Source organism: Colius striatus, chromosome 7 (genome assembly GCF_028858725.1).
Source record: "Colius striatus isolate bColStr4 chromosome 7, bColStr4.1.hap1, whole genome shotgun sequence".
Classification (NCBI taxonomy): domain Eukaryota; kingdom Metazoa; phylum Chordata; class Aves; order Coliiformes; family Coliidae; genus Colius; species Colius striatus.
In genome coordinates, this window is record NC_084765.1 from 39,371,481 (window position 1) to 39,395,065 (window position 23,585).

The 23,585-nt window shown below is 40.0% G+C and overlaps 2 protein-coding genes across 6 annotated transcripts in view; both read right to left on the reverse strand.

Annotated features, from left to right (window-relative positions):
- Positions 1–5,460: 5,460 nt before the first annotated feature.
- On the reverse strand, positions 5,461–17,872 carry DUT (deoxyuridine triphosphatase). 4 transcript variants are annotated; one of them, XM_062000369.1, is made up of 7 exons: positions 17,733–17,872; positions 17,021–17,183; positions 15,397–15,488; positions 14,270–14,314; positions 7,748–7,822; positions 6,220–6,290; positions 5,461–5,797 (listed from the first exon to the last, which is right to left on the reverse strand). In XM_062000369.1, exons 1-7 carry the CDS (start codon positions 17,737–17,739, stop codon positions 5,741–5,743), a joined length of 510 nt encoding a protein of 169 aa, XP_061856353.1. In that variant the 5' UTR covers positions 17,740–17,872; the 3' UTR covers positions 5,461–5,740. The 4 variants fall into 4 exon arrangements, with proteins under 4 accessions (XP_061856353.1, XP_061856352.1, XP_061856354.1 ...); XM_062000368.1 differs by lacking the exon at positions 17,733–17,872 and adding an exon at positions 17,565–17,625; XM_062000370.1 differs by lacking the exon at positions 17,733–17,872 and adding an exon at positions 17,565–17,610 and having other exon boundaries at positions 17,021–17,217.
- Positions 17,873–22,793: 4,921 nt separating this feature from the next.
- The window catches only part of SLC12A1 (solute carrier family 12 member 1), a 44,866-nt gene continuing 44,074 nt past the window's right edge, over positions 22,794–23,585 (reverse strand). For both annotated transcript variants that reach the window (XM_062000367.1, XM_062000366.1), the window contains exon 26: positions 22,794–22,929. In XM_062000367.1, the coding sequence (XP_061856351.1) occupies positions 22,794–22,929 (136 nt within the window). The remainder of the gene's footprint in view (positions 22,930–23,585) is intronic.

Consider the following 23,585-nt stretch of genomic DNA (forward strand, 5'->3'; position numbering starts at 1 on the left):
TAAGTTCTCTGTCGCTGGATCCATGGTTTCCTGGTATTGTCACAGTTGCTTTTTCAGTTTTCTCACATTGCTAATGCCTTAATGCAAGGGGAGAAGAAAGGTAAGACTGAATTGTCATACTTTCTCCCCTAACAAAAGTCCTCCTCCTTTTGTGTGGCTGCTGCCAGCCTATGTATTGCTACGATGCAGTGCCATAGGATAGGATGGGCAAAACTAGACTTGAGGAATGTAAATGTCTTGAAGTACCTGTGATGCTGACAGTTTGATCTGCTGCCAGCAGTAACTTCTAGTTGGAAGCCTAGGAAAGTGAGACTGGTGTCTTGTGCTTGCTTTTGTCAAAACCCAGCATCTGGGATTCCTTGATGGTGTCCTGAGGCCTAAGGAAGGGTACCTATAACTTGGCAATGACCAGAGTGCAAGCTGCTGCCAGCAGGAAGGTTGTGGTCAGGACTGAGGTGTGTTAGCAAGGCAGCACTGGATACTACCTGCTGCTGTGCTTGCTAGACAGGGCATAATTAGCTCAGCTGCAAAGGAAAAGGGAAGTTTTCTTCCAACTAGGACACAAAGTTATTTTGTCTTGGACACTTGGATTTTTGGTCCGAAAGGTTGTCTCCATAAACCACAAAATACTCATGTTAAAAGAATCTGGCCAAAGATACTACATTCAAGACTGTTTGGATTTTTTTTCTCTTTCCTTTTCAAAACAAAAGCAAACAAATTCCTTTGGTGTAATCAATAGTAGTCAGAAGATAGCTTCCTTCAGTTCAAGGGTATCAGCTTTAAACATGAAGGCTACAAGCAATGATATTTGATACAAAACTCTTTGTTACAAAATTTACAATACAAAAGTTTTCTAAAAAGCCAATGGTTAATATTACATTTTTGTGACATAATGAGAAACACATCAAAGTCTAAGGGGAAACAAGTAAGCATGCATATCCAGCTCACATATGTTTATTTAAGCATATTTTACATATTTAAATACAGTAGTTACTTTCTGGATGAGGGCTCTGAGATTATAAAATGAATCTGTCAGGTTTTCAGACTTGGCAGCGTAAAAGATTTCCTTGCTGCGTTTTCACAGGGCAGGGGAAAGCGTCACTTCAGTGGCAAAGAGCTCAATAACCTCACAATTAATGGAGGGAAAGTTTAGGAACATAATTACATGAATTCACTTCCGACCTCATCCTGCAACCTTTAACCATGCAATGACATTTGTTGCCCAGCAGCAGACCCGAATTTACCCTTTGCAGAACCACATCCTTACTGAGGTGGAGATTGCCAAATAGCTGTTAGTGAGGGAAGTGCCATGTGTACCGATTCTAGAGACCAGTAAGGCAATACTGGCCTATATGTTCTGACTTCTGATTCCTTACATAAACTAGGTGCAAAAATACTTATTTTTATTTCTGGTTCTTTTCTTTTCAAGTGCAGTCATGTGCAATCAGGTGGAATAAGTGTGCTGATAATTTTCCTTCAGAAATTGTAATGGTTAGTGATGTGGACACTTTTCTTTTTAGGCAGAAACCATGAGGCACTGAAGCAAGCATTCACTTTTCTTGCACTTGAGGTCACAAATTTATGCAAGTCAAAAATGTTGGGCCTGCCAAAAACATCATGCTACACTCCACCAAATAAAAGGACACTGTTATTCTTACAAGGAAAGGTTTGACAGGACAGGAAATAGGCAGAGTCATAGAAGTTTACTTAATACTGAAACTTATTTAACCATCTTTAAGCCAAAATACAATGATGGTTGTTTAAAAAATACTAAGAGGGGTGGTGGAGGTGGAGACAAATACAAGAGAATCAAACTGTGCTCTTACAGGAGTAGCACTCAATACACAAACAAGGGCACTTTAACAAAAAGTCACCTATTTCAGGTTACTGTATGTCACCAGCCTTTACTGGGTTAACGTATTAATTTGTGTCCTGAACTTGCAGCCTGAGGTATTTGATTCGGAGAATCCAATGCAGAGTTGGCCAAGCTATACACTACTTTCATTACAATGCAATCCTTAAGTAGACTGCATTCCACTTAAAGGAATGGAGGAAGGGGGAGTAAAAAGAGAATGAATATGAAAGATAGGAAAAATGTTGCTGTTCATTACAATTTTCCATTTTTGTTGAAACACAGCAGGAGAGCAAAGCCACAGGCTTCTCTACTGCTCTAGCATGCCAGGAAGGATTATGCAAACACTGCAACCACCCAAATCTTATTTAAATTACAGTCATTGTTCCCCCTTTAATGGTTATACTTTTGCCTGCTTTCACTCAAATGTTGCTGCATCTTGCTTTCCGCCAAGACAGTCCCAATGGGAGTCATCAACTCTTAATTACAGATGAACGGATCTCTGAAAAATACCTCTGGAAAAAAAGTGGCAAAGAAAGCAAAGTTTAAGTGCCATCTAGTGGCGCAGCGACTAAAAAACATTCTTAACATGCCGCAGAGTAATATAGCTGCAGCTGAACGGAGGAAGGAGTGCTTAAATTCAGCCACTGAAGACCAGGTTAATACTTTGGCGAAGTAAGAAAAGGGCTAAAGATAGACGGTATCATTATAATTTTTCTTAAGATTTTTGTCCATAAGTGGAGAGTTCAAATGGTAAGAATTGTACAGAGATCACCTGTTCCTTTAAGACTCTCATCAGCTTATCACCTTTTGCCTTGCTAAGGAAAAACAAGTTACTGTATGTATTTCAGTCCAAATCAGAAAACAGAGCCCGTTTGGATCCCAAGATAGAACCCAAACCTTGAGGGTTGGCATTCGTCTCCAAATTCACCTGGGGAAAGCAGGTTGTTAGTTAAGGTCTTTATCCTGCCCCTGCAGGAAAAACCCATTTCCTGCTCTAGATGAAAATTCACTCAAATTATTTTTCCCTTATAAAAGCTCCTCATCCCGTTTACATGGAGAACATTCCACAAGATCATTCACCAAGGTTTAGGTAACTCTTCTTGGAGATAAAGTGTTCCTTTAACAGTAGCTGACAGTGGAAACTTCAGCCTGAATCTGCTCAGTGACAATAGAGAACAGCAACATATAATTTTTATTCAATGTAATGTTCACTTCTTTTTGTTTGGTTAGTTTTTGCAAATAGCACTTACTTTGGACTTACTTTGGAGCTCTCCATCTCTTCAGTTTCATACCTCTGGTGAGGCATGGGGATGATACCTCAGTGACAGGTTCTGGAGACATGAATCTATCCAGGTAGAAGACAGACCTATGCATGTTAGTGCTTGGCTTCTCATGAAGTTACTTTCTCAAGCAGTTTTTATGCAGTTACAAAAATAATTAGCAACTAGTTAATTTAAGCAGTAATGAATGATATCAATGTATTTCCCAGTCCTCTCTTCCTTTTTCCAGCATAAAAAAACCATTCTGATTTTCATTTCAGATAGCATAATATATGCTGATTAAAAGAGAGAGATTTAAGCCTTGCTGAGGAAGTGCTGGTCTGTCTTCTTCCCCTTGCTTAAAGAAGGTGAGTTTTATGAGCAGGAGCCAGGGAAAAAGGAAAAAAAAACCTTCTGCAACGAGATACTGTTCTGTGTCTCTTCTGTATGTTTGCCATATACCAAGATGAAATACTTTTGCAGCAGTTCTAGTTTTAATTACCTCAGGAGCTATTTTTAGTAATGCAAGGGTAGGCTAATAGACATCTTTGTCCCTCCAGGTGCCAACTCCCAGCACCCACTTCCACTCAAAAGATGATGAGCCTACAAGAAAGCTGGAGGGACTTCTGACAAGGGCATGTAGTGACAGGACACAGGGTAATGGTTTAAAACTCAGATAGTTTTATGTAAGACATTAGGAAGAAATTCTATCCTGTGAGGGTATTGGCACAGGTTGCCCAGAGAGGCTGTGGGTGCCCCGTCCCTGTTGGTGCTCAAGAGCAGGTTGGATTTGTCTGTGAGCAACCCAATCAAGTGGAAGGTGGGACTTAGAACTAATGATCTTTAAAGGTCCTTTCCAATCTAAACCATTTTATGATTCTATACTAATTTTCAAAGTAAGTGAGCCCCTTTTTAGTGATGACACTGGGATGAAATGGTCTCTATGCTGACATGGATCTGTCCATTTGAGTTTCTTCCTCCTGCACCTGAGAGCTGCTGAGATACTGCTTTTTCTAGCCAATGCCATCCATTATCATATCAGAATCTAAAGTATTAGTATTACTTTCAAAAATGGACATTAGATCATTTTCCAACGGGTACAACAAATGACAGGTATCAATAAAACTTAAAACCTTTCTCCTTGTGGGCTGCTGTTGAGAATAAGATGTTTTAAACCAACTTGCAGCAATGTATCCTCTGCTAGATTTTTGGTTTGGGAGGTGGGGAGGGTAAAAAAGACAGGCAGCAAAACTTGCTCTCAATATTCCAGCAGGAATAAACAGCTTTACACAAAAGCACCATAGTTACTTTAAGACCTTTACATTGCCTTTGGTGATTGAAGATCTTTTTTGTCAGGCTTCAGAATGGAAGAAACTTACGTGTCAAAATGAGCTTTTCCAATTCATTTATAACTTCCCTGTTACTATGATGTGCTTCTTGCTTGCAATAGGCTTTTGCATGGTAACCCTGCTTGTGAAGGTCTGGGTACAGTGTACAGAAGTACAGTTTGGGATAAGGGCAAGGGGGGAAAAAAAGCCCCAAGCCACTGTTAAGCATATAATGCACATTGAGAGAGCCTTCTACCCCAGTGGAAGATTGATATACTTACTGTTTTGGCACTGCCAAGTCAAGGTAATGACTGTCCTGTGGTGGAAGGAATTTGAATGCTGTCATGTTACAGCTCCTCGAAGGTGTGAGGGGGTAAAATGTACTAAAGTATTCAATATCCTTTCCTTTTTGTTGCTTCTCTTGTGTTTGTGTTCTTTCACCTGAAAGCTTTTTTGAGTTAAAGAGATTCCCATACTTAAAGAAACAATCAGGTTTGGCACAGATTCCAAGAGTTCTGTGTTAACTGGTCAAAAGAGAACTGAAAAAAACCATATTTGTGCACTGCTTCAATAATTCATAATCTTTCCTCCACGTAACTTGCTAATGAATTTGTCAACAAATAGTTCAACAATACATTTCATAGCGTTTATTTACTACACAGAAGTTATTTCCAGATGTGTTAATTAGCTCAAACACTGCATTGCCTGCTCTTTGAATAGAGTGTGAAAAAAGTGTTTTGAGGATCAGCTAAGGATCAAAGACAGAACTTTTAGCTTTGAACTCCAGTGTTTTGACAGGTTGTGGATGATGCAACACTGAAATACCTCTGCCTTATTCTGATTTAGGGGGGGGTCAGAGTGGGAAGCCATAGATGCCTGCATTGTCACCATGCTGTATGAAATAGGCTCTCAGCACGGAATACTGAATACATGGGAGACAGCTTTGAGAAGATCAACACACACAGTCAAGGTAACAATCAGCTTTTTTAGTTTAGGTGAGTAAAATAAAATCAAAGCATTAAGTTATATTTTAATTTATTAGAGTATAATCAGCATACAAGGTGTTCTTATTACTGAGGACCAAACATCTAAATAGAAAAAATACCCATGAACTAACAAAAAAGGTCAGTCATGCACTTTTCCCCATAATGAATTCAGGGCCTATAAAAACAGACAGCAGGACACATACACAGAAGTCTGAATAAAACTTGAAAACGTTTTTTATATACTCCAAAATGACACTTATAATTCAAACCCAAAACCAGCATAACAAAATAGAAAGCGTATTCAAATCCTTTTCAGTTCTTTCCAGTAGAACCAAAGCCATCTTCACCACGTTCTGTTTCATCTAGAGTCTGAAAGACATTAGTTGTAAGTTGGTTTAGTGTCCTAACTGGCCTCTTTTTCTGTACAACAAATATAGTTACTGTCATGAGTAAATGTACTTTCCTCCATGCTAGATAATAATTGTAAAACCAAACCAAAATAATCGGGACATTTTAGAATGCCTTTTGTACAAGTTTAAACAAATCCCACATTGTGAGACAATTGTTTCTAGTATATACTGAAGAGTTTCTGAATTATCTGTTCACTCTGAAAACTACAAACCCCTGCCCCCCAAAAACCCCACATAAATCCATCAAGGTTCTAATGCAGGTAGCAATGCTACTACATACTTTTAACACTGAAAGTAGCTTTCAAGCAAAGTGTTCATCTGTACCATAAATTTCCTACTGATTATTGAAACTAGCAGAAATATTTTCTTTTGGCAACTTACTTGAACTTCTTCTAGCTCAGGATAGCAAATGCGTTCACAAATGAGCTGGGCAATCCTATCCCCTTTTTTAACTGCAACCAAAACATTGTTAGTTGCTTCAAAAAAAAAACACAAACAATGAATGCAAAGTTTAGACAATCTCCTTTGGAGCATATCACAACACAGTGAAATGTAAACACTTATTTGAAACTTGGTTAAGCAGATGTTAATAGTGCTAGAAAGATACATGCTAAGGTAAACTTGTGCCTAGTCTTTTGAGGGTGAAGTTTCAACAGTAGTACCAGCTCAAGGCATCTCTCCTCACACCTGCTACCACACTGTGGCACTGTAAATGGTATTACACATAAATACTGCAGAGATGGAGACAGCTGTGTCTATAAAGTGGCTCCTTTTGTGAACTAGACCCAGGAACTGATTTATCTGGGGGAAAAAAAAAATTAACTGATAAAAGGAAGCAATATTTCCAATTAGTCCCCAACCTGGTTCACAGAACCTCTGCAAGCAGCTTGTGCTGTGAAGTACAGAAAAGGCCACAGAAAAAAACCCCTGGCAATATTGTAATTGGGCCCCGAGGCTTAAAATTGACTGTGTGCAGAGAGACAGGATGATTAAGGGAGAATTGTATCTTTATGATTCATATTTCCCAAGTTCCTAGAGAAATTTTTGTATTACATACAGCTCAGCTACATTTTTTTTTGAGGACCAAGAAAGAAAATTAACACCAATTTGTGCTTCAATACAGCTCATAAATATAAGGTTAGCTAAGCAGAGCTTTTTTTGTTTGGTTTGGTTTTGTGGTGGTGCATTTTGGGGTTGTTGAGGCTTATTTTTTTTGCAGGCTGCCTAATTTGCTAGGAGCAGAATCTTTTCGTGTTTCCTTGACAGGACATTGTTAAGCTTCCATGTTTTTGCTGGAGTCCTTTGTCCAGTTTTGGGCTCGTCAGCTCAAGAGACAGGAACTTCTGGAGAGAGTCCAGCACAGGGCCACCAAGATAATCCGGGGACTGGAACATCTTTCATAAGAGGAAAGGCTGCGGGAACTGGGGCTGTTTAGTCTGGAGGATACTGGGGAAATCTCATTAATATTTAAAGATACCTAAATGGTGGATGTCAGGAGGCTGGGGCAACACTTATTTCTGTTGTATCTATCAACAGGACAAAGGGTAATGAAAAGATGCTGGAACACAAAGTTCCATTTAAATGTAAGGAAAAACTATTTTACTGTGAGGGTGAGAGAGCCCTGGCCCAGGCTGCCCAGGGAGGGTGTGAAGTCTCCCTCTCTGGAGGTCTTCAAAACCCACCTGGCTGCTTTCCTGTGTGACCTGATATAGATGCATCTGGTTCTGCAGAGGGGTTGGACTAAATGATCTCTAAAGGTCCCTTCCAACCCCTACCATTCTATGATTCTATAAGCTGTAAGAAGAAAAATGTGCTCAGCTAATTCTAAGTCTTTATAGATATTTAAAGAAAAGTTACTCATTTACAGTCAGATGGCTTGAAAACAGGCTCTGCCAAGCTTACCACTTACCTTCAAAGGTCTCCTTGCCAAAGTTGAAGAGTACCACACCAACATTTCCCCTGTAATCCTCATCAATAACACCAGCTGTAATAAGCAACAATTAAGAGAGATATCCATTAATAAATGTTGCCAGTAGATCAGATAAATTTAAGTAGTAGATATTTGTAGTATCTCACATTGACATCCTTTATACTACCCATGCACAACAGTATCTATGAAAATACTGAAATATCTAAAAATGCTAATCAGTCTTGCAAAAAGAACTGAAATACAGCATCACATATCAAGAAGTGTTTTACCACTGTATCACTAATTTTAGCTGTAATATCCTATCTAAAATCGAGACAGCTGGACCAAATTCAGGCTCCATTTGTTCTGCTAACTTCAGCTCTTTGAGTGTCAAGCAGAAATCTGTTCTTAACTCTAACATTTAATTTGAGAGCTATGGAATTGCAGAGATCCAAATCCCATATCTCAGCCAGGGTAACAGAAGTAAAGCTTTAAGTAACTGATTGTCATTCAGCTACAGTAAAGAGCAAATACCGTAAAACAAGCTTGCACTTACATTTTATATAACTGTATTAACTACACAGCTCAGGAGATTATCTACCAATACACATTAAAATAATCATAGAATGGTAGGGGTTGGAAGGGACCTGTGGGAATAATCTAGTCCAATCCCCCCTGCAGAAGCAGGTCAACCTAGACCAGGTCACACAGGAACATGGCCAGGTGGGTCTTGAAGACCTCCAAGGAAGGAGCCTCCACACTCTCCCTGGGCAGCCTGGGCCAGGGTTCCCTCACCTGAACAGTGAAATAGTTTTTTTGCATGTTTAAATGGACCTTCTTGTGTTCCATCATATTCTTCTTCTTTGAGGTTTATTCTCTCAGATACAGGAAGCATGTCAAGAAAAGCTTGGGCTTCCTTGGGGACCAAAACATCCATTTTGAAGCCTACTTATAGAAATAGTTAAAATACTAAAATTACATCTAATTCCAAGACATCCTCAGACTCACACACACAAAGTACTACCTTTAGAGATTCTAAGCACCAGAGGAAACTGCAGAATGACTGCACCTTGAAGTTTCAGTGTTGAACCACAACATATGCACTTAAGAAGGGAGACAAATCAGGGGTTTTTTTTCCCTCGGTTTCTTCATCTGTGTGAAAATATTGCAGTCCACGTGGTCTATAGTTACTGTACCATTTGTGCATTAGTTCTAGTGTGAAAAAGGTATTTATACAGCTCTCTTTTCCATGTAATGTTGTGGGTTAATTGATCACAATTCTGAACAGCTTCCTAATTAAGGTGCTAGTAACACTAGGAGTATCCTCTGAGTTCTGAAAATTCAGACATGAATTTGAAAACATGCAATTCTCAAGTTAATTCACTGGTATTTAACTACATGCAATTGCTCAAAAGGACCCTAATTACAGAGCACTGTCAATAACAGTGAGCTAAACACAGGGTTGCTGTGCACGAACATCTTCCAGGATAAAAAGAAAATAAATTACAAATTCTTGAATGTAGCATTCAGTTTACTTTATTTATAGTTTGATGTATTGAGGCTACATGCACAGGCCTTGTACTGTTTCCTTGGTTTAGGTTAGAGCAGCTTTCAGCAAGTCAACTATGTATCAGTCTAATTGAGAATCACAGTATATCACTTATATTGGTGATCATAGAGCTTTCTTGCACAATTCAGCGTTGCAAGTATGCTCATGTGTCATGTGTATAAGGAAATAAGGCAGCACTATAAAACAAGAAAATGAAAGTATCATAGAATGGTAGGGGTTGGAAGGGACCTTTAGAGATCATCTAGTCCAACCCCCCTGCAGAAGCAGGGTCATCTAGATCAGGTTGCATAGGAACATGTCCAGGCGGGTCTTGAAGACCTCCAAGGAAGGAGACTCCACAACCCCTCTGGGCAGCCTGTGCCAGGGCTCCCTCACCTCAACAGTGAAATAGTTTTTTCTTATGTTTAAGTGAAACTTTTTGTGTTCCAGCTTCATCCCATTACCCCTTGTCCTGTTACTATCTACTATAGAAAAGAGGGATGTCCCAACCTCCTGACACCCACCCTTTAGATATTTATAAATGTTAATAAGATCTCCCCTCAATCTCCTCCAGACTAAACAGCCCCAGTTCCCACAGTCTTTCCTCGTATGAAAGATGTTCTATACCCTTGATCATCTTGGTGGCCCTGCACTGGACTCTCTCCAGCAGTTCTCTGTCCCTCTTGAGCTGAGGAGCCCAGAAATGGTCACAGGACTCCAGATGAGGCCTCACCAGGGCAGAGTAGAGGGGGAGAAGAACCTCCCTCGACCTGCTGGCCACACTCTTCTTGATGCATCCCAGGATGCCATTGGCCTTCTTGTCCACGAGGGCACATTGCTGGCTCATGTTTAGTTTATTATCAATCAGGACTCCCAGGTCTCTCTCTGCAGAGCTGCTCTCCAACAGTTCTGAAAGTATGGCCTTCTTACTCCTAGCAAAGTACTATTCCTTCTTTTTAAAATATCAGCTAACCTAGAGCCTTCACATAATTGCTAAAGCAGGGGTGACTCAAAGCAGTAGCTAAGGAGTGCTACACAAAGAATTGTTTTAATACTATAGTGGACACTGAGTCCACACTATATAGGTGCATGACAGAGATTCAACAAACTTGCAATGGCAGCACAAATAATTTGAAGCATCACTCAAGTTCTGCAGTCAGTTGCACATTGATTTAGTGTATTTGTTCACGAGTGAATCAGCCAGAGAGCTGAAAGCCAGAACTCACATTTGGCACGTAAGATTACGTGCATATGCTCGTAAATGCATATAAAAAGATCATTAGCTCTTTCGTTTGTCAGATTCAGAATTTATTCGTTCTCAAGTGTCTCTGTACAGCTAAGAAAACAGTTTTCTAGGCCATATGCTGGGATAGATATTGCTGTGCATTAGAGATTGATAATGGAATTTGCTAATTTAACCTAACAAGGGTTAGTTTTATTTCTGTTATAATGTAGGACTCTGCTCTAACACAATACTCAAAACTAATTACTACAGAATACTAATTCTATTTAAATGGTGATTATGTTTTCATATGGATAAAAGATACCAATTAAAAGTAGTATGGTTAGATTCAGACATGCAAAAAACTCTTGCATGTCACATTTCTGCTAGAATGATCTGAAGACAATTTATAGAACAGAACATCTGGGGCTACTTAAAGTCATTCTAAATTAACTCTTCTGCCTTCATGTCTCTGACAGAAAGCAAGTTTACGTCTACACAATGGCAAAATTTGTACTTGATGTATTGGTTAGTGCTTAACTGCTAATGAAGCTTTTTGATCTACCAGACCTTGCTGTTATTTTCTGGGAGAGGAGAAAAAAACCACCAAAGGCTTGTATTGGAGTAACTGGAGCTTAAAGACACATTAGTACTTCTACCCCTTTTTAAACACTAAACTTTTTTTAACTGAAAAGGAGGGTTATAATGGATTTATACTGATTTACAATCATAGAATGGTAGGGTTGGAAGGGATCTTTAGAGATCACCTGGTCCAACTCCCTTGCAGAAGCAGGTTCACCTAGATCTGGTCACACAGGAACGTGTGCAGGCGGGTCTTGAAGACCTCCAAGGAACCTAGACAGACAGCTTCCCTGACCTTTAAACAATGGCACTAGAGCTATCTCAACTCTAGGTATGGACACTAAAATGTATTTTACAAGTATTTGTTGAAAAGGCTGTCATCTAAGCAGATACTTCTATGAACAGGTACCAAATTCTTTTGACCACCTATTTGTCACCTAGAGACTGGCTTTCCAGGATTTGAAAACTGTTTGATAACTAAAGACGGAAAAGAGTGATGAATATTTCTGAAGCTGAATTGATGTCAGCAACACTGAAAACTTAAGTCCCTTGTATTATTCACTAGAGAGGAACAAAACCCTCTCACTAAAACACTCTGATTTCCTGAGCTTAGCTATAAAGACCTTGTAATGGTTCTATAGATTGTACTAGTTGTATTTTCTAGAAGGCAAAAACTGCACTTCCTGCACATTTCTGAGGAAGAAAGCTTTCCAGAGGATGAAGAGAGGAAATGCAAGTGGCCTCTTCCTTAAAAGCATACCCAAAATAAACAGAACTTGCAATTAGAGTTGGAGTTATGTATTTGAAAATAACATTTTAAAATGTTTTGTGGCCAAAACAATTAGTCTAATGCTGGGCTGATCGACTGAGATCACTGTCAGATCCACGACAATTTAAATTCCACTGAAGGCAAGGCTGGGTAAAGCTTTTGTGAATTAATTTCCTACCAATCATTTTCTCTTTAAATGTATTATACCTCCACAGACACAATCTTACTGAGTTTAACCAATATGTGGATTTTGAGTTCAAAATACACTATTTGTACCAAAGAATATATGATCCTTGTAAGATGGAGGAAAATAAGACCCAGGTAGACCTGATCACTTTTTCTTTTGTATAGGGTCACAAACTCACTCTATGTAACTGGGCATACTCGGAAAAGAAGTTAACATCCTTGGCATTCTGTTATTATGCAACAGTAAGTGGCAATAATTAGATACACTCCTGAGGACTAAGACCCTTTTCTAAGTTATGTGTGTTGGGTAGAAATCATCTAAGCCATTTTTTGACAAATCCTGCACTGGAATTGGCAGTCTGACATTCTGTCTTGCTCTGTCAGAAGTTTGGCATGTCACTCGTTGAAAAAGCACCCACGCAGCAGATATGAACTTTGAACATACTCTTGCACGATCCCAATTTTTCTCCCTGACCCTTAAGACTTCTGGCAATGTATTTTTATTTAAATGGATAATTTGTGACAAAAGTACTCCTGCAGGACAAGTTAAAATTATATAACAATTTTTTCCATTTTGTTTAGTGTTTTTTTTTCTATTTTCTTTACTAAGAAATCCTCTATTAACTGTCAGTTCTAGTTTTTACTTACAGTTTGTCAAGTGTCAGCTCTTAAAATCAGAATATAGTTCATCCTGCTAAGCACTTCTGGTTGCCTTCTGGTATTTTGTAGTTGAACTTTCAGATTGAAAAGACTATTACAGAGCATATGTATTTTTTTAATCTAAACAAAAAAAATGGTTTAGAAATGTCACTTTACAGAACCACACTGTAGTAGATGGTGTATACTACAGAGTGATAGGGGTGTTGAGAAACTTTGACTCCCATCTTAGTGCTCTTTTGAATGTTATCCAGCAACACTTTAAAAACTTCAGTGTAACAGACATGTAAGAGTCAGTTCTTAGTTAAGAATGACACAAACTGGCACAGATGCTCCTCTTCAACCTCCAATTTCTACACTCTGTCAAAGGCACAGCCAGACTTGCTTTGCAGACTGGCGATTGCTTTGTTTTTTTATTGGCTTGGCATCAGAAAGAGAGGGATCGTTAGTCACCCTTTCTCACCTCTACAGCCAAGCCTATTAATAACTAAAGGCTGAGTACCACTAGTCTAAGTAATCTCCCTTGTTTAACACTGAGGAAAAATGCAACAATCAAACCAAACCCAAACAGCAACAAATACAAATCCAAAATCTATGAAAACAGAAAAGACTTCTACTTTTCAACACACTTTCCTTGTCAACTTCCATTGTGACTTAAATTATAATATGCTTGCAAAAAATATGCTCTCTCAGCCACTCAGCACTTTTGAAGATACTTGTCACACTCACCTTCTTTATGTTATGGCATCAGAAATGCAGGTTTTGTTACTACAGTCCAGAAAAAAACAATTGCTTAGGGCTTTAGGAAGCAAAAACTAGCTAACTTCTAACTCTACTCTTGTACAATTAGAACAATGTGACATATATCTAGTGTTAGTTAAATTGATGTGATTATAGTTGTGCTCTGAGTAACTTCACAATAATATCAGCAGTGAGAATTTCTGTGCAATGTAGATGCCATTTTATAGTACAATACTTAAGAGAATCTGCCCTTGCTCTCATCAGGCCTGCTGCAAAACTAGAATTGAACTTTCAACGTTATTTACTTCACGTTGCAGTTATAGGAATATGGCAAATGAACAATGAGGCTTTCATGAAGACTTCTGATAATAAATATGCCTGTAAGAACTGGTTTTTAAGAGAGATCTGTGAGTTTTTAATCAAGATTACAGAAAAGCTCAAAAAACTTTGAAAAAAACACCCAGTTCTTCAAAACAAATCTGTTGCTAGTACTGAATAAAAATAATCCAGTAAAGACTTGTAGAAACTGATATTTTAGTTTTATTTCTGTCTCAAAATGCTTTCAATTTTCAAGTCTATTAATGTACAAAGTCACAAGCTTTAACTTCACTTGTTTTACACAACTTCTTATCTTTTCATTAGTAACAGTAACCAATCCTACCTGCAGTAATTGTATATTCCATTGCTTTCCCTCATTCCTTTTAAATATCATTACTACATATTTTCTGATTAAAAGATTATCTGAGTGTTACTGATTTTAAGATACTTCTGCAATCAAGGTTTACAAAGTCTTAGTAAAAATAAGGAAAAACTTACCACCAACATCTATGAAGTGCTTCGCAGCTAAACCAGAACGCGGTGCTAGAAAACAAGTTTTGGTTTCTTGTAAGTAGAATAATTTCTTTCTTTAAAAATTTTTACACAGTATTTATAGGTTACACAGTGTGTGTACACAGAGTTGTGGCAGCAAGAACTGTTTCCACAGTCTTTCTAAAATAAACATGATTTTACAGGAACTACTGTAAGTGTTAATGTATATATTAAACAAAACAACAGCTGCTACAGGCTACAATAAAATTGCAACCTTTAAGTGATATAAGCACATCTTTGTTTAGACCACCAATTACACAGTAGGTTTCTCCAAGGAAAGTGGCCGGAGCAGACCATGACTATCTAATCCTGGTTTATTTTTGTAGCTACCATTGGTTTGGAATAATCTCAAAAGACTCTTAGGTCAATCCATTGAAGCTGTGATGAAAGAGTATTTGGCAAGCAATTTACTAAGAAACATTACACACAGATATATTAATTGATGTGCAGTATTGGGGTTTTGTTTCATGTTAGACCACCTTGAGGTGCTAGAATTTTCTTTTTCTGGGATAGGAGAAATGCACACACACTCCCCTTTCAGCTGAAAGGACATGGCAAACCATCACACTCTCCCACTGGAGTGGCTATTGTTTTCCTACTTTAAGAATGGTATACACAGTTCAGAATGCACAAAACATTATGAAATCTCTTGTATAGGTTCTCTCAAGTATTCTGACACAAAAAAATGTCAAATTATACTGCACTAGTACGGCTACTACAGGATTCCCTTCTAAACACCCAGCGGTGTACTTTCTGTACATCCATTACCTATTGGTCTTTGTGATTTGAATTCTAAAACTGCAGAGAAATAACCAACTGTTGCAGAGTCTCTAAAGCTGCATGAAGATTAGGAAAGTCTTTGCTAGTCATCATTTTGTGATTGCATACACTAGACCTCAAATGTATATGACAAGAAATGTCTATTACAAAGCGTAACAAATCACACTGCCACAGGATGCCTTGTTTATTCATGTAGACTAATTCTGAAAGCTTTAAGTAGAATCGAAACACAAAGATGGTGTCAAACCTGTTCTACAGTCACTCTTCAGCCTTTTTATGGCCTGTTTACTTACCTACTCGGCCATAGCACCCAGAAGGAAGTGCAATTTGAATGTCTGTTTTCACTACAGCCTTTTCCATGGGTGGTATCACACAGTCATAGGCACTACATAAAAAAAATCAAACCACAAGAAACACTAGTTTATATAGAATAATTTGAATTTTTTCTGCTCTGTAACTTGAAGTACAAGCTTACCTAGAATTCTTTTGCTGGGAACTTATACAAGAAATATTTGTAGATTTGCAAAATCTAAGGCAGATCCTAAACCACAGCATATTCTCACTTTGAGAGTGCTAGCTCAAGATTTCAGTAGTGTCATTTGAACTCTGTGTCTTAAGATTGATAGCTTTAGACAGTTTAATTGGTAAAACAGATAAAAACCACAAGTTTAACTTTGCATTCCTCTGTTCACCTAATAGTTAACTTAATTTTTGTGCAAAAGCAGAAGCTTTAACAATAATACACTCTTCTGATTCAGCTTCCTACAGCAGATGAACCAGTTGTAATAAAAGATAATAATCTATTAAGTTAAATTTTAGACAATAGTTGCTTGGGTTTTTTTTTCCCCTGAGCAGGTCAGAAGTTTACAATTCACATATTTCTGCTGGGAACTGCAAACTGGAGAAATCTTTAAGAACTTTCTGAAGCTACCCAACTGGAAGCATAATGAAAGGCGGTGGGCACAATACCACAGTAAGACTGTTCTACTTGTTTAAAGCAAGCCTATCTTAGCCTTGACAAAGAACTGATTTTTAAACATTGGGAAGTACTGAAAGGTTTTTTATGATATAAACTTTTTTCCAGGTATACAGTGCACCACAGGAACAAGAACAAAAACCTGGTAAAACAAAAGAGATACAACAGAAAAGTGTCATGTGTGGTGAAGGAAAGCTTCAGGAACGAAGTCAGATAGGAGAAGGAAGAAAAAGAAAGGCTGACTATTCTAATACTAAAAAGGGAAGGTTGAGGAAGTCATGGTGTTCAGATATAATTAGTTCCCGTATTTGATCACAGAAGCACTATGCAAACAAACTCAAGCCTAGCTGCAGATATTTCTGAACAATCATTATTATTAGTTCAAGTAAACCAAACCCAAAGGCTGTATAACAACCCATGTGGCTTCCAGCCAGGAGCACTATCAACCTGCCACAACCTTCTTTGGCAGGCAGCACTCAACAGCCAAGAGCAATGCAGAAACGGATATGTGCTGGCAGGGAGGGCCCTACTATTTTTTTCCTCAATAAGAAAGACCTCATCAATGCTGGCACCAACAGCAACTCAGCTTGATGTGTCAAGTCTGACCTTTAGCCAACGACTGTATCACTACCTGATGAAATCGGTGCTGCTGTGTGACTGGACCACGGCTCTCCAGAAATGAAGGGGCAACGACAGAGGTAGGGAGCCAACAAACAGGTTAGCTCTGGCCTCCCGGCCTGCAGGGCAGGATTGGTGCTCCGGGGCCCTCTCAGCCGCCGGAGCCTCTAACCAAAGCGCTCACCCAGCGGGGCGGCAGCGGTGTGGGGCCGGGTGTGGGGCAGGAGCCTCTAACCAAAGCGCTCACCCAGCGGGGCGGCAGCGGTGTCGGGCCGGGTGTGGGGCAGGGCCGCGGGCTCCTGCCCTGGGTGGGGTACCCTCACCTGTAGAGATCGTAGCCCGCAGCCCGAGCAGAGCCCTTGGACGGGGCATAGGCGTTCTCGGACAGCTTAGTGAAGCGGAGCAGTGCGGCGGGCTCCCCAGGCACCGAGCCCTTCTGCCTCTTGCTGGGGGATGGCTGCAGGACGGGCTCGGAGGCAGGCATCGCTGAGCGGCGCCGGCAAGGAGAGAGAGAGAAGGGCTGTGCGAAGAGATGGAAAGCCCGCGCAAATCGGCGCGGCCCACTGAGGGCGGGAACAGAGGGGGGAATTGCTCCATCCCCGGCCGCTCTCTGTGCCGTGCACACCCACCAACCCCTCGCCGGTGGGAATGGCCTCGCCCGGCTCCTCCTCAGCGCCCACCTCCCCGGGGCCCCTCGCGGCGTGGGTTCCCGCTCCGCGCGCTCGGCGGGACGCGTCGTTTCGGGACGTCCCGGAGCTCCCCCTGGTCGCGGCCGGGCGGGCCCGCTGGGGAATGGCCGGGGTCAGAGCGGTCTGCGGCGCGGCTGAGCAGCGTGTGCTCCCTCGGGCCCCCCGCCGACCCCCTTACTGCGCTCGCGGCTGTACAGGAGCCGCCAGAGGTGCCGGGCCTGCATAACGCCGCCGTGACCGTGTGTGCAGCGTGCCGGCCGTCCGACGCTGCACACAGCTGTCGGGTGCTAACAGGCTCATGGCGCTGAGGGTAGGGGCCGCCCCTCCTCTCCGACCCGAGGTCTACCTGCCATGCAGCGCGGCGCAGCCCCTCCGCCAGCGGCCCGGCGCCGGGGCTTCCGCAGGACACGGCGGCGGCTGTACCGCTGAGCGGCTGCCGGACCCCGCGAAGCGCTCAGCGTTGCTGGGGGATGCGATTGCGGCTGCACGGCGGCGACGGGCGGAGCCACGGCCTGTCACGGCGCCGCGGCGGAGGGACCTCGTGGTGGAGACGTGCGTGTTACAGCTCCCTCAGAGGGGCCGCCCGCGCTCCCGGTAGCTCCGCAGGCATGGCTGGTAATGCGGGAAGCGTGGCGGCAGCCTTGCCTGGCCGCAGCTGCGAGTGACCTGTGTCCTTCAGAAGTTGTCAGGCCGTGACAGAAGCGTTTGCTGTATAGAAGGAAAACAACTGCTTCCCCTCCTTGAGGCTGCCTGTCAAACCGTGTCAGCGCTGTGCCTGTCTTCTGTCGCAGAGCAGAATTCTGGCATGATTTCACCGTCTTTGATTTTGATATTTGCCATCCTGTCTGTGAAACACATCCCTACATTCTCCCGTAGTTCTGTGTTCTGTGGGCTGACGAGTACTTACCCATTGGATTCATGGTTGCAAAGTTTGTCCTTGACCATTCTGCTGAATGTATTTTTCTCTGTGTAAAATAGCTACAGGTTCTTGGAGTTCTGTTTGGTGGTCTAAATTTTGTCAAACAGCCGTTCTTTGTGACTTCATCTTTAAGATAAAAGTGTATGTGATTATCTCTTTGCCATGTTACACTTTTTAAGTGCAGCCAGATGGCAGTGAAACCATTGTTAAACATTGCAGTCCAATTGTAAAAAAATGCTTGGAAGAATAACCCCATTTGGGATTTCTTTTATTGCTGTTCAGCACTTTCAGTCTTAACAGTATGCACTGTTTGAATGAGAATGTGTATGGATGGTAGGTCTATGTGAAAAAGCTTCTGAGAATATTTGATAACTTGTGATGTAAGCCACTCACAAATTGCAGTTTATAAGAATTAAAGTTCTATCAAATGAATATCTACTGATAAATGGTTATTTATACAAACAGTACTGTATAGCGGTTACAACTGTAATCCCGTGTTACAGTGTAGCAAATGACTAATTTTATGAGTGGCCTGGCTGGATGAGGGAAGCTGGGCTCTAAACTGCATCTAAAGTCCATGAATAACAGATAGAAATCATCCAAACATATTATCAAGAAGAAAGGTCTCAGCCAAGTGACACTTCCCCTGCCTGCCCCAGATTTTTACAAGGAAAAAAATCCCTATGCTTCTAGTCTGGGCAAGTTTGCCTTGGTCTTGGGAATGTACTGTTTGCTCTGTAGATAAATAGTCAGCTGGTCAATGTTCTTGCATTTTTGATTGCTGATTAGTGCTGCTCTCCATTGGGCATTTCCTCCTCACTTTGAAAAAAAAAAAAAGTGGGATAAACTGAAATTATCTGCCTTTTGCCTAGATTGAGTGTGGGAGTGGAAGCTGCTTTGTTGTACAGATAAAGAAACATAGAACTGCTTTCAGAGATAATAATCTACCAAATTCTCCCTTCTGAAGTTTTTTTGTGTTAGAATGAGCATTTTTATTAGAAGAAAAATAGGGCTTTGAAAGATTTCTACCCCAGTCTCTCTTAGAACAGCTGTCTCTCTCACACTGATTAAGGCTTGTAATATAAAAGGCTGCTGTGAGGGTGTTTATTTATAATGAAGCTCTATTTTTGATGGCATGTTTTGCTGTACAATGTGGGGGCTGTGGAATTTTGCCATTGCTTTTTACTCTGTTCCAGAACAACCTTGGTGCTTTATTTTGTTTGAAACCAAATTTCCTCTGATGAAATTCCAGTAATGTCATGACTGTGGGTTATTGCTCTTGTTACTTGTGGGCTAAAATTTGCTATTTTTTTTTTTTGTTGTTGTTGCACTGGCACAGCTACATTTTCTATTTTTCCTAGCAGACTCAAGGCCAGTGTGAGATGTTCTCTCAGCAGCATTGGCCACATAGCCTCAGTGGGCTACTTAGCTGCTGAGGGACCATGCCAACCAGGCACCAGAATGAATTGGTGTTTAAACAGTGGTTTTGATGTAAGCTAAACCACCTAGATTTTTCTCACCTGTAACTTGAGGACTGAGTCACACTTTTGGCAAAAAGCTGCAGCACTTTAAGGGTTTATTGCCCTTCTGACAAGTAATAATTGGATTGAGGAGGAGAGAGAGCAGGATTTTGAGGTAATCCTCAGTCACTTTACTGTAGTCAAAATGCAGTCAAACTACTTGAGGCTTGAGGGAAACCATTGAACTTCAGGCTGAAGAGGCTGAGAGTTACTCAAGGTCTGTTTTCCCAGTTGTACAGAAAAGTCAGAAACCTCTGCTGTGGAGGGTGGGGGTGTTAAATGAGTCTAATATCCAAAACTCTAGCTGTTTGCCACATACTTACAACTTCTGAGCTAATTCATGTTATCTGTTACCATGTCTATTACTTGTAAACAATCAGTTGCTGAAATTGCATTAGCATTAAAGAAGGTCTTAAAATACCACATGGAATTACAGAAAAAGAAAGAAATAATGAGGAACATACAGATTATCAGAGAATGAAGGTCAGCTTGTCATTTTGCCTGGTCGGGAGGGGGGCGGGGGGGCTTTTTGTAGGACTTTTCAAAGATGGAATGAAAATTGCAGAGGCTTAAAACTGGTGAAATTTACTATGCAAGTGGCTGGAACTTTGTTGTTATGATGATTAAGTGGAGAACTGCTTTGGGGTGAGGTATGATAGCAACATACTCTCCACAATGTGGCTGGAGCAGTTGCAACTTTTTGGCTTCAAAATGTGATGCCTTTTTGGTTAGGTAGTTTTTCTCCTTGCACCGTTTGGTTGCTGATTTAAAAATAAAATTAACAAACAGACAAGCAAGGAATTTTACAGAGGTGTTTTTGTTAGTAATTAGTTCTTGAGAGCTGTTCATTTAGAAATGTACCTCTTGGGATTTACTCTTGAAATGCCCACAGCGATATGTGAGAGAAAAGTGTGAATAGTATTGAAAGTGCCATTGCTGGTTGAGATGATGCTCCTTCTCATTTTGAATCTGCCTAAGTCCCCCAAATCAGTTTGGGTTGATGTTCTCTTTAAATTGAGAATTACACTACTTGGGAATTTTTAGGAAACAATCCCTTCTCATATACATAATTTAAGGGCTTAATGCAGGTGTGTAATTTCCCCCCCCCCATCCCAGCCCTTCGACAGATTGTGATAAGAAACACACTTACAGAAGGCCTAAGTAGAGCCACCCTCAACATTCTTTTTCTCTGCATGGGCAGTCTTGATTGTCACATGCAGATTCTACCTATCTGATGTCTGAAGTGAGGTGGAAAGGATGGTGGCCACTGCAATTCTACAAAGACAGAAGGACCTGACATCATCATGTAACAAGCTCCTGTGTCGTTGCTAACATCACTGCAAAGGATGAGAATAATCTCCCTGTTTTGTAGGTACAGAATGTGAGGTTTGATATGCTCAGAGCTCTGCAGGAAGCCTGGTACATCTAGGAACCTCATATATCTGTGTCATGCAGTTTAACTGCAAAATGATCCTTCAGTGTGATTGTAAATGTGCAAGAAGGAAGTGAAGGAAGAACATTATGAGAAAATATCAGTATTTCATATCCTGCCTTTAATAGCTGGAGAAAGAAAAACATGGGATATTGTGCTACATTACCATCTTCTGTTGAATTGATGCCATTGAACTTGGAAAAATATGGATATAAGATATTTGTCATATTGAGAAATGAGTGCTAGATCCTCCACAAGTTCTAACAGTTCAAGCGAAGATGAAAGCTGAAGCCTGCTTTAAAATAAACATTTAGTGAAATTTGAGATCCCTTGGCTTTCCTGAAACTTAGGCTTCAGTTGTTCTCTGCAAAGCAGTTGCAGAATTACAGTAATTAAATTAGCTGTGTTCCTTAATGGTCTTTATATTAAATAATGCTTACACATAGGGTATAGTTTCCCCATTTAAAAGAGAAGCTGCTTTTCTTGACAGCTGAAATGATAAAGTACGATAATGTTGCAGAATAGAAAATGAAAAATGACACAACTTAATAGATTTTCTTTATTTTAAGTTAATGTACAATGAGATTTATTTAGAGAGTCTAAAAATAAGAGATATATTTTATATAAATCAAACAATAAGGCATTCAGCTCAGCTAATGGAATTTTTGTTGGTTTCTAATCACATAAATCACTTTACAGGTTATCCCAAGGTATAATATGAGATTATATTAACTCTAACATTCATAGCAAAAGTTGTCAGAATATTTAGTATTTCACTAATTTCTCTGTGAATTTGACTATTTAATTATTGCAATCAGACATTCCATTCTGTGTCAGGGCTTGAAAATTCATTAGCAATGTCTAGAGTCCATATTTTTATATATGTAACTTTTCTGTTTGTTGATTAATTAGAAGCACTCAAATTAACATAAATTGGCAAAACAATTTAAGTAAAAGCCTCTTCTGTAGGCATAGGTCTTAATTTGGCAATATTGTAATTAGAGACAATCACAAGTATTCTATTTGTATTCTTATCAGTTTATGTCTTTGACCTGATGGATACCATACAGGCTTTTTTATCTCTCCTAAGTTGGTGCATCTGATTGTAATCCTCCTGTGAGTCCATTAACAACTGTGACAGTGCAATTTTAAAAGAAGTATTTAATTGGTGATTTGATGTTTTTTAAACTGTAGTGGGTAGTCTTGGCTTTCTAGGTTAACTATCAAAAGCATTTTCAATACTTTATAGAATAAATTGAACTTCTTCTTTGTGTGTCCAAAATATTGGCTGTCTCATGTGAGATTATATATAGAGGTAGATTTTCCTTCTTTTACATGTACTGGAGTGTAACACCAGCTGGGACCATTTAACTTTGTTTTGTCTAATTCTTCACTGTGTTGCTTTGGATTGTTGAAAAAATCCCGTCAAATATTAAAGTTTTCAATCCGTATTAGTGTGTCTAATAAATCACTGACGTTAAATATGTAGATGTTGAAATCAAGCAAGGAATAATCTAGGTGCTGATTATATTCTTTTTAAGAATAGAAGGTCAGTACGTTTTTGTGGTTGCCTCTGACCATTAAGATTGGAGGAAGGTTCTTGGAGAGAATTTCTAGCCAAGCCATATACAGGTAGTCAGACACTGCTCCTTTTCTTGCCACTGGGAGGCTTCTGTTTAGGCAGAGAGGAAAAGAAAATCACCATTATGAAGAGAGGGGTAGCCCTGATACCATGCATCTCACTAAATATTAAGTAGAAGACCTCAACTGTTCATGTACAGATCTGAATGTTCATAATTAGCCTACGTGATTGTTTTAATCTTAGGATTAAGACAATGCTTGTGATTGTAACCTTAAACTGGTAAAGAAGCATTTTTGAGGTCAGAAACCCCACAAATATATGATATTTTTAAAAGGGATAAAAATAGAGTACAGGCACAGTTTTGCAATCCATCAGCTTATTTTCTGGTCTGTAATTACTGTGCAATATTTTAGAGTATGGGTCAACAATTGATGGTAAACATGAATACCCCTTTCTTTGAGACATAATTAAAATAGAGCTGAAGAGATTTAGCTGTGCATCACAAGTGCTAACTAATTTATTGTTAGGCTATATATAAAAAATGTGGCTCTAAGAATTGGTTCTGAAAATGGTGCTTTTTTGGGTAATTTTATTGGTGGCCTTTTTTTTCCTTATGCAGCTGTATCATCCTTATTCGGTTTTACATAGTTCCGAGTGGATCTTGGCTAACAACTCCAGTTATTATATGCAGATCAAAAGAATATATTCTCTAACTTTGAGCTGCTAATAGTTAGGGGAAAGGATAA

Excerpts from the sequence above, each read along its gene's own strand:
- DUT (XM_062000368.1), bottom strand. The coding sequence starts at position 17,610 with ATGCAGGCCCGGCACCTCTGGCGGCTCCTGTACAGCCGCGAGCGCA. Across the intron at positions 15,489-17,020 it reads GCGGGCTACGATCTCTACAG|TGCCTATGACTGTGTGATAC; the intron begins GTGAGGGTACCC and ends TTTTTTATGTAG. Across the intron at positions 7,823-14,269 it reads GCACTTCATAGATGTTGGTG|CTGGTGTTATTGATGAGGAT; the intron begins GTAAGTTTTTCC and ends TGCTTATTACAG.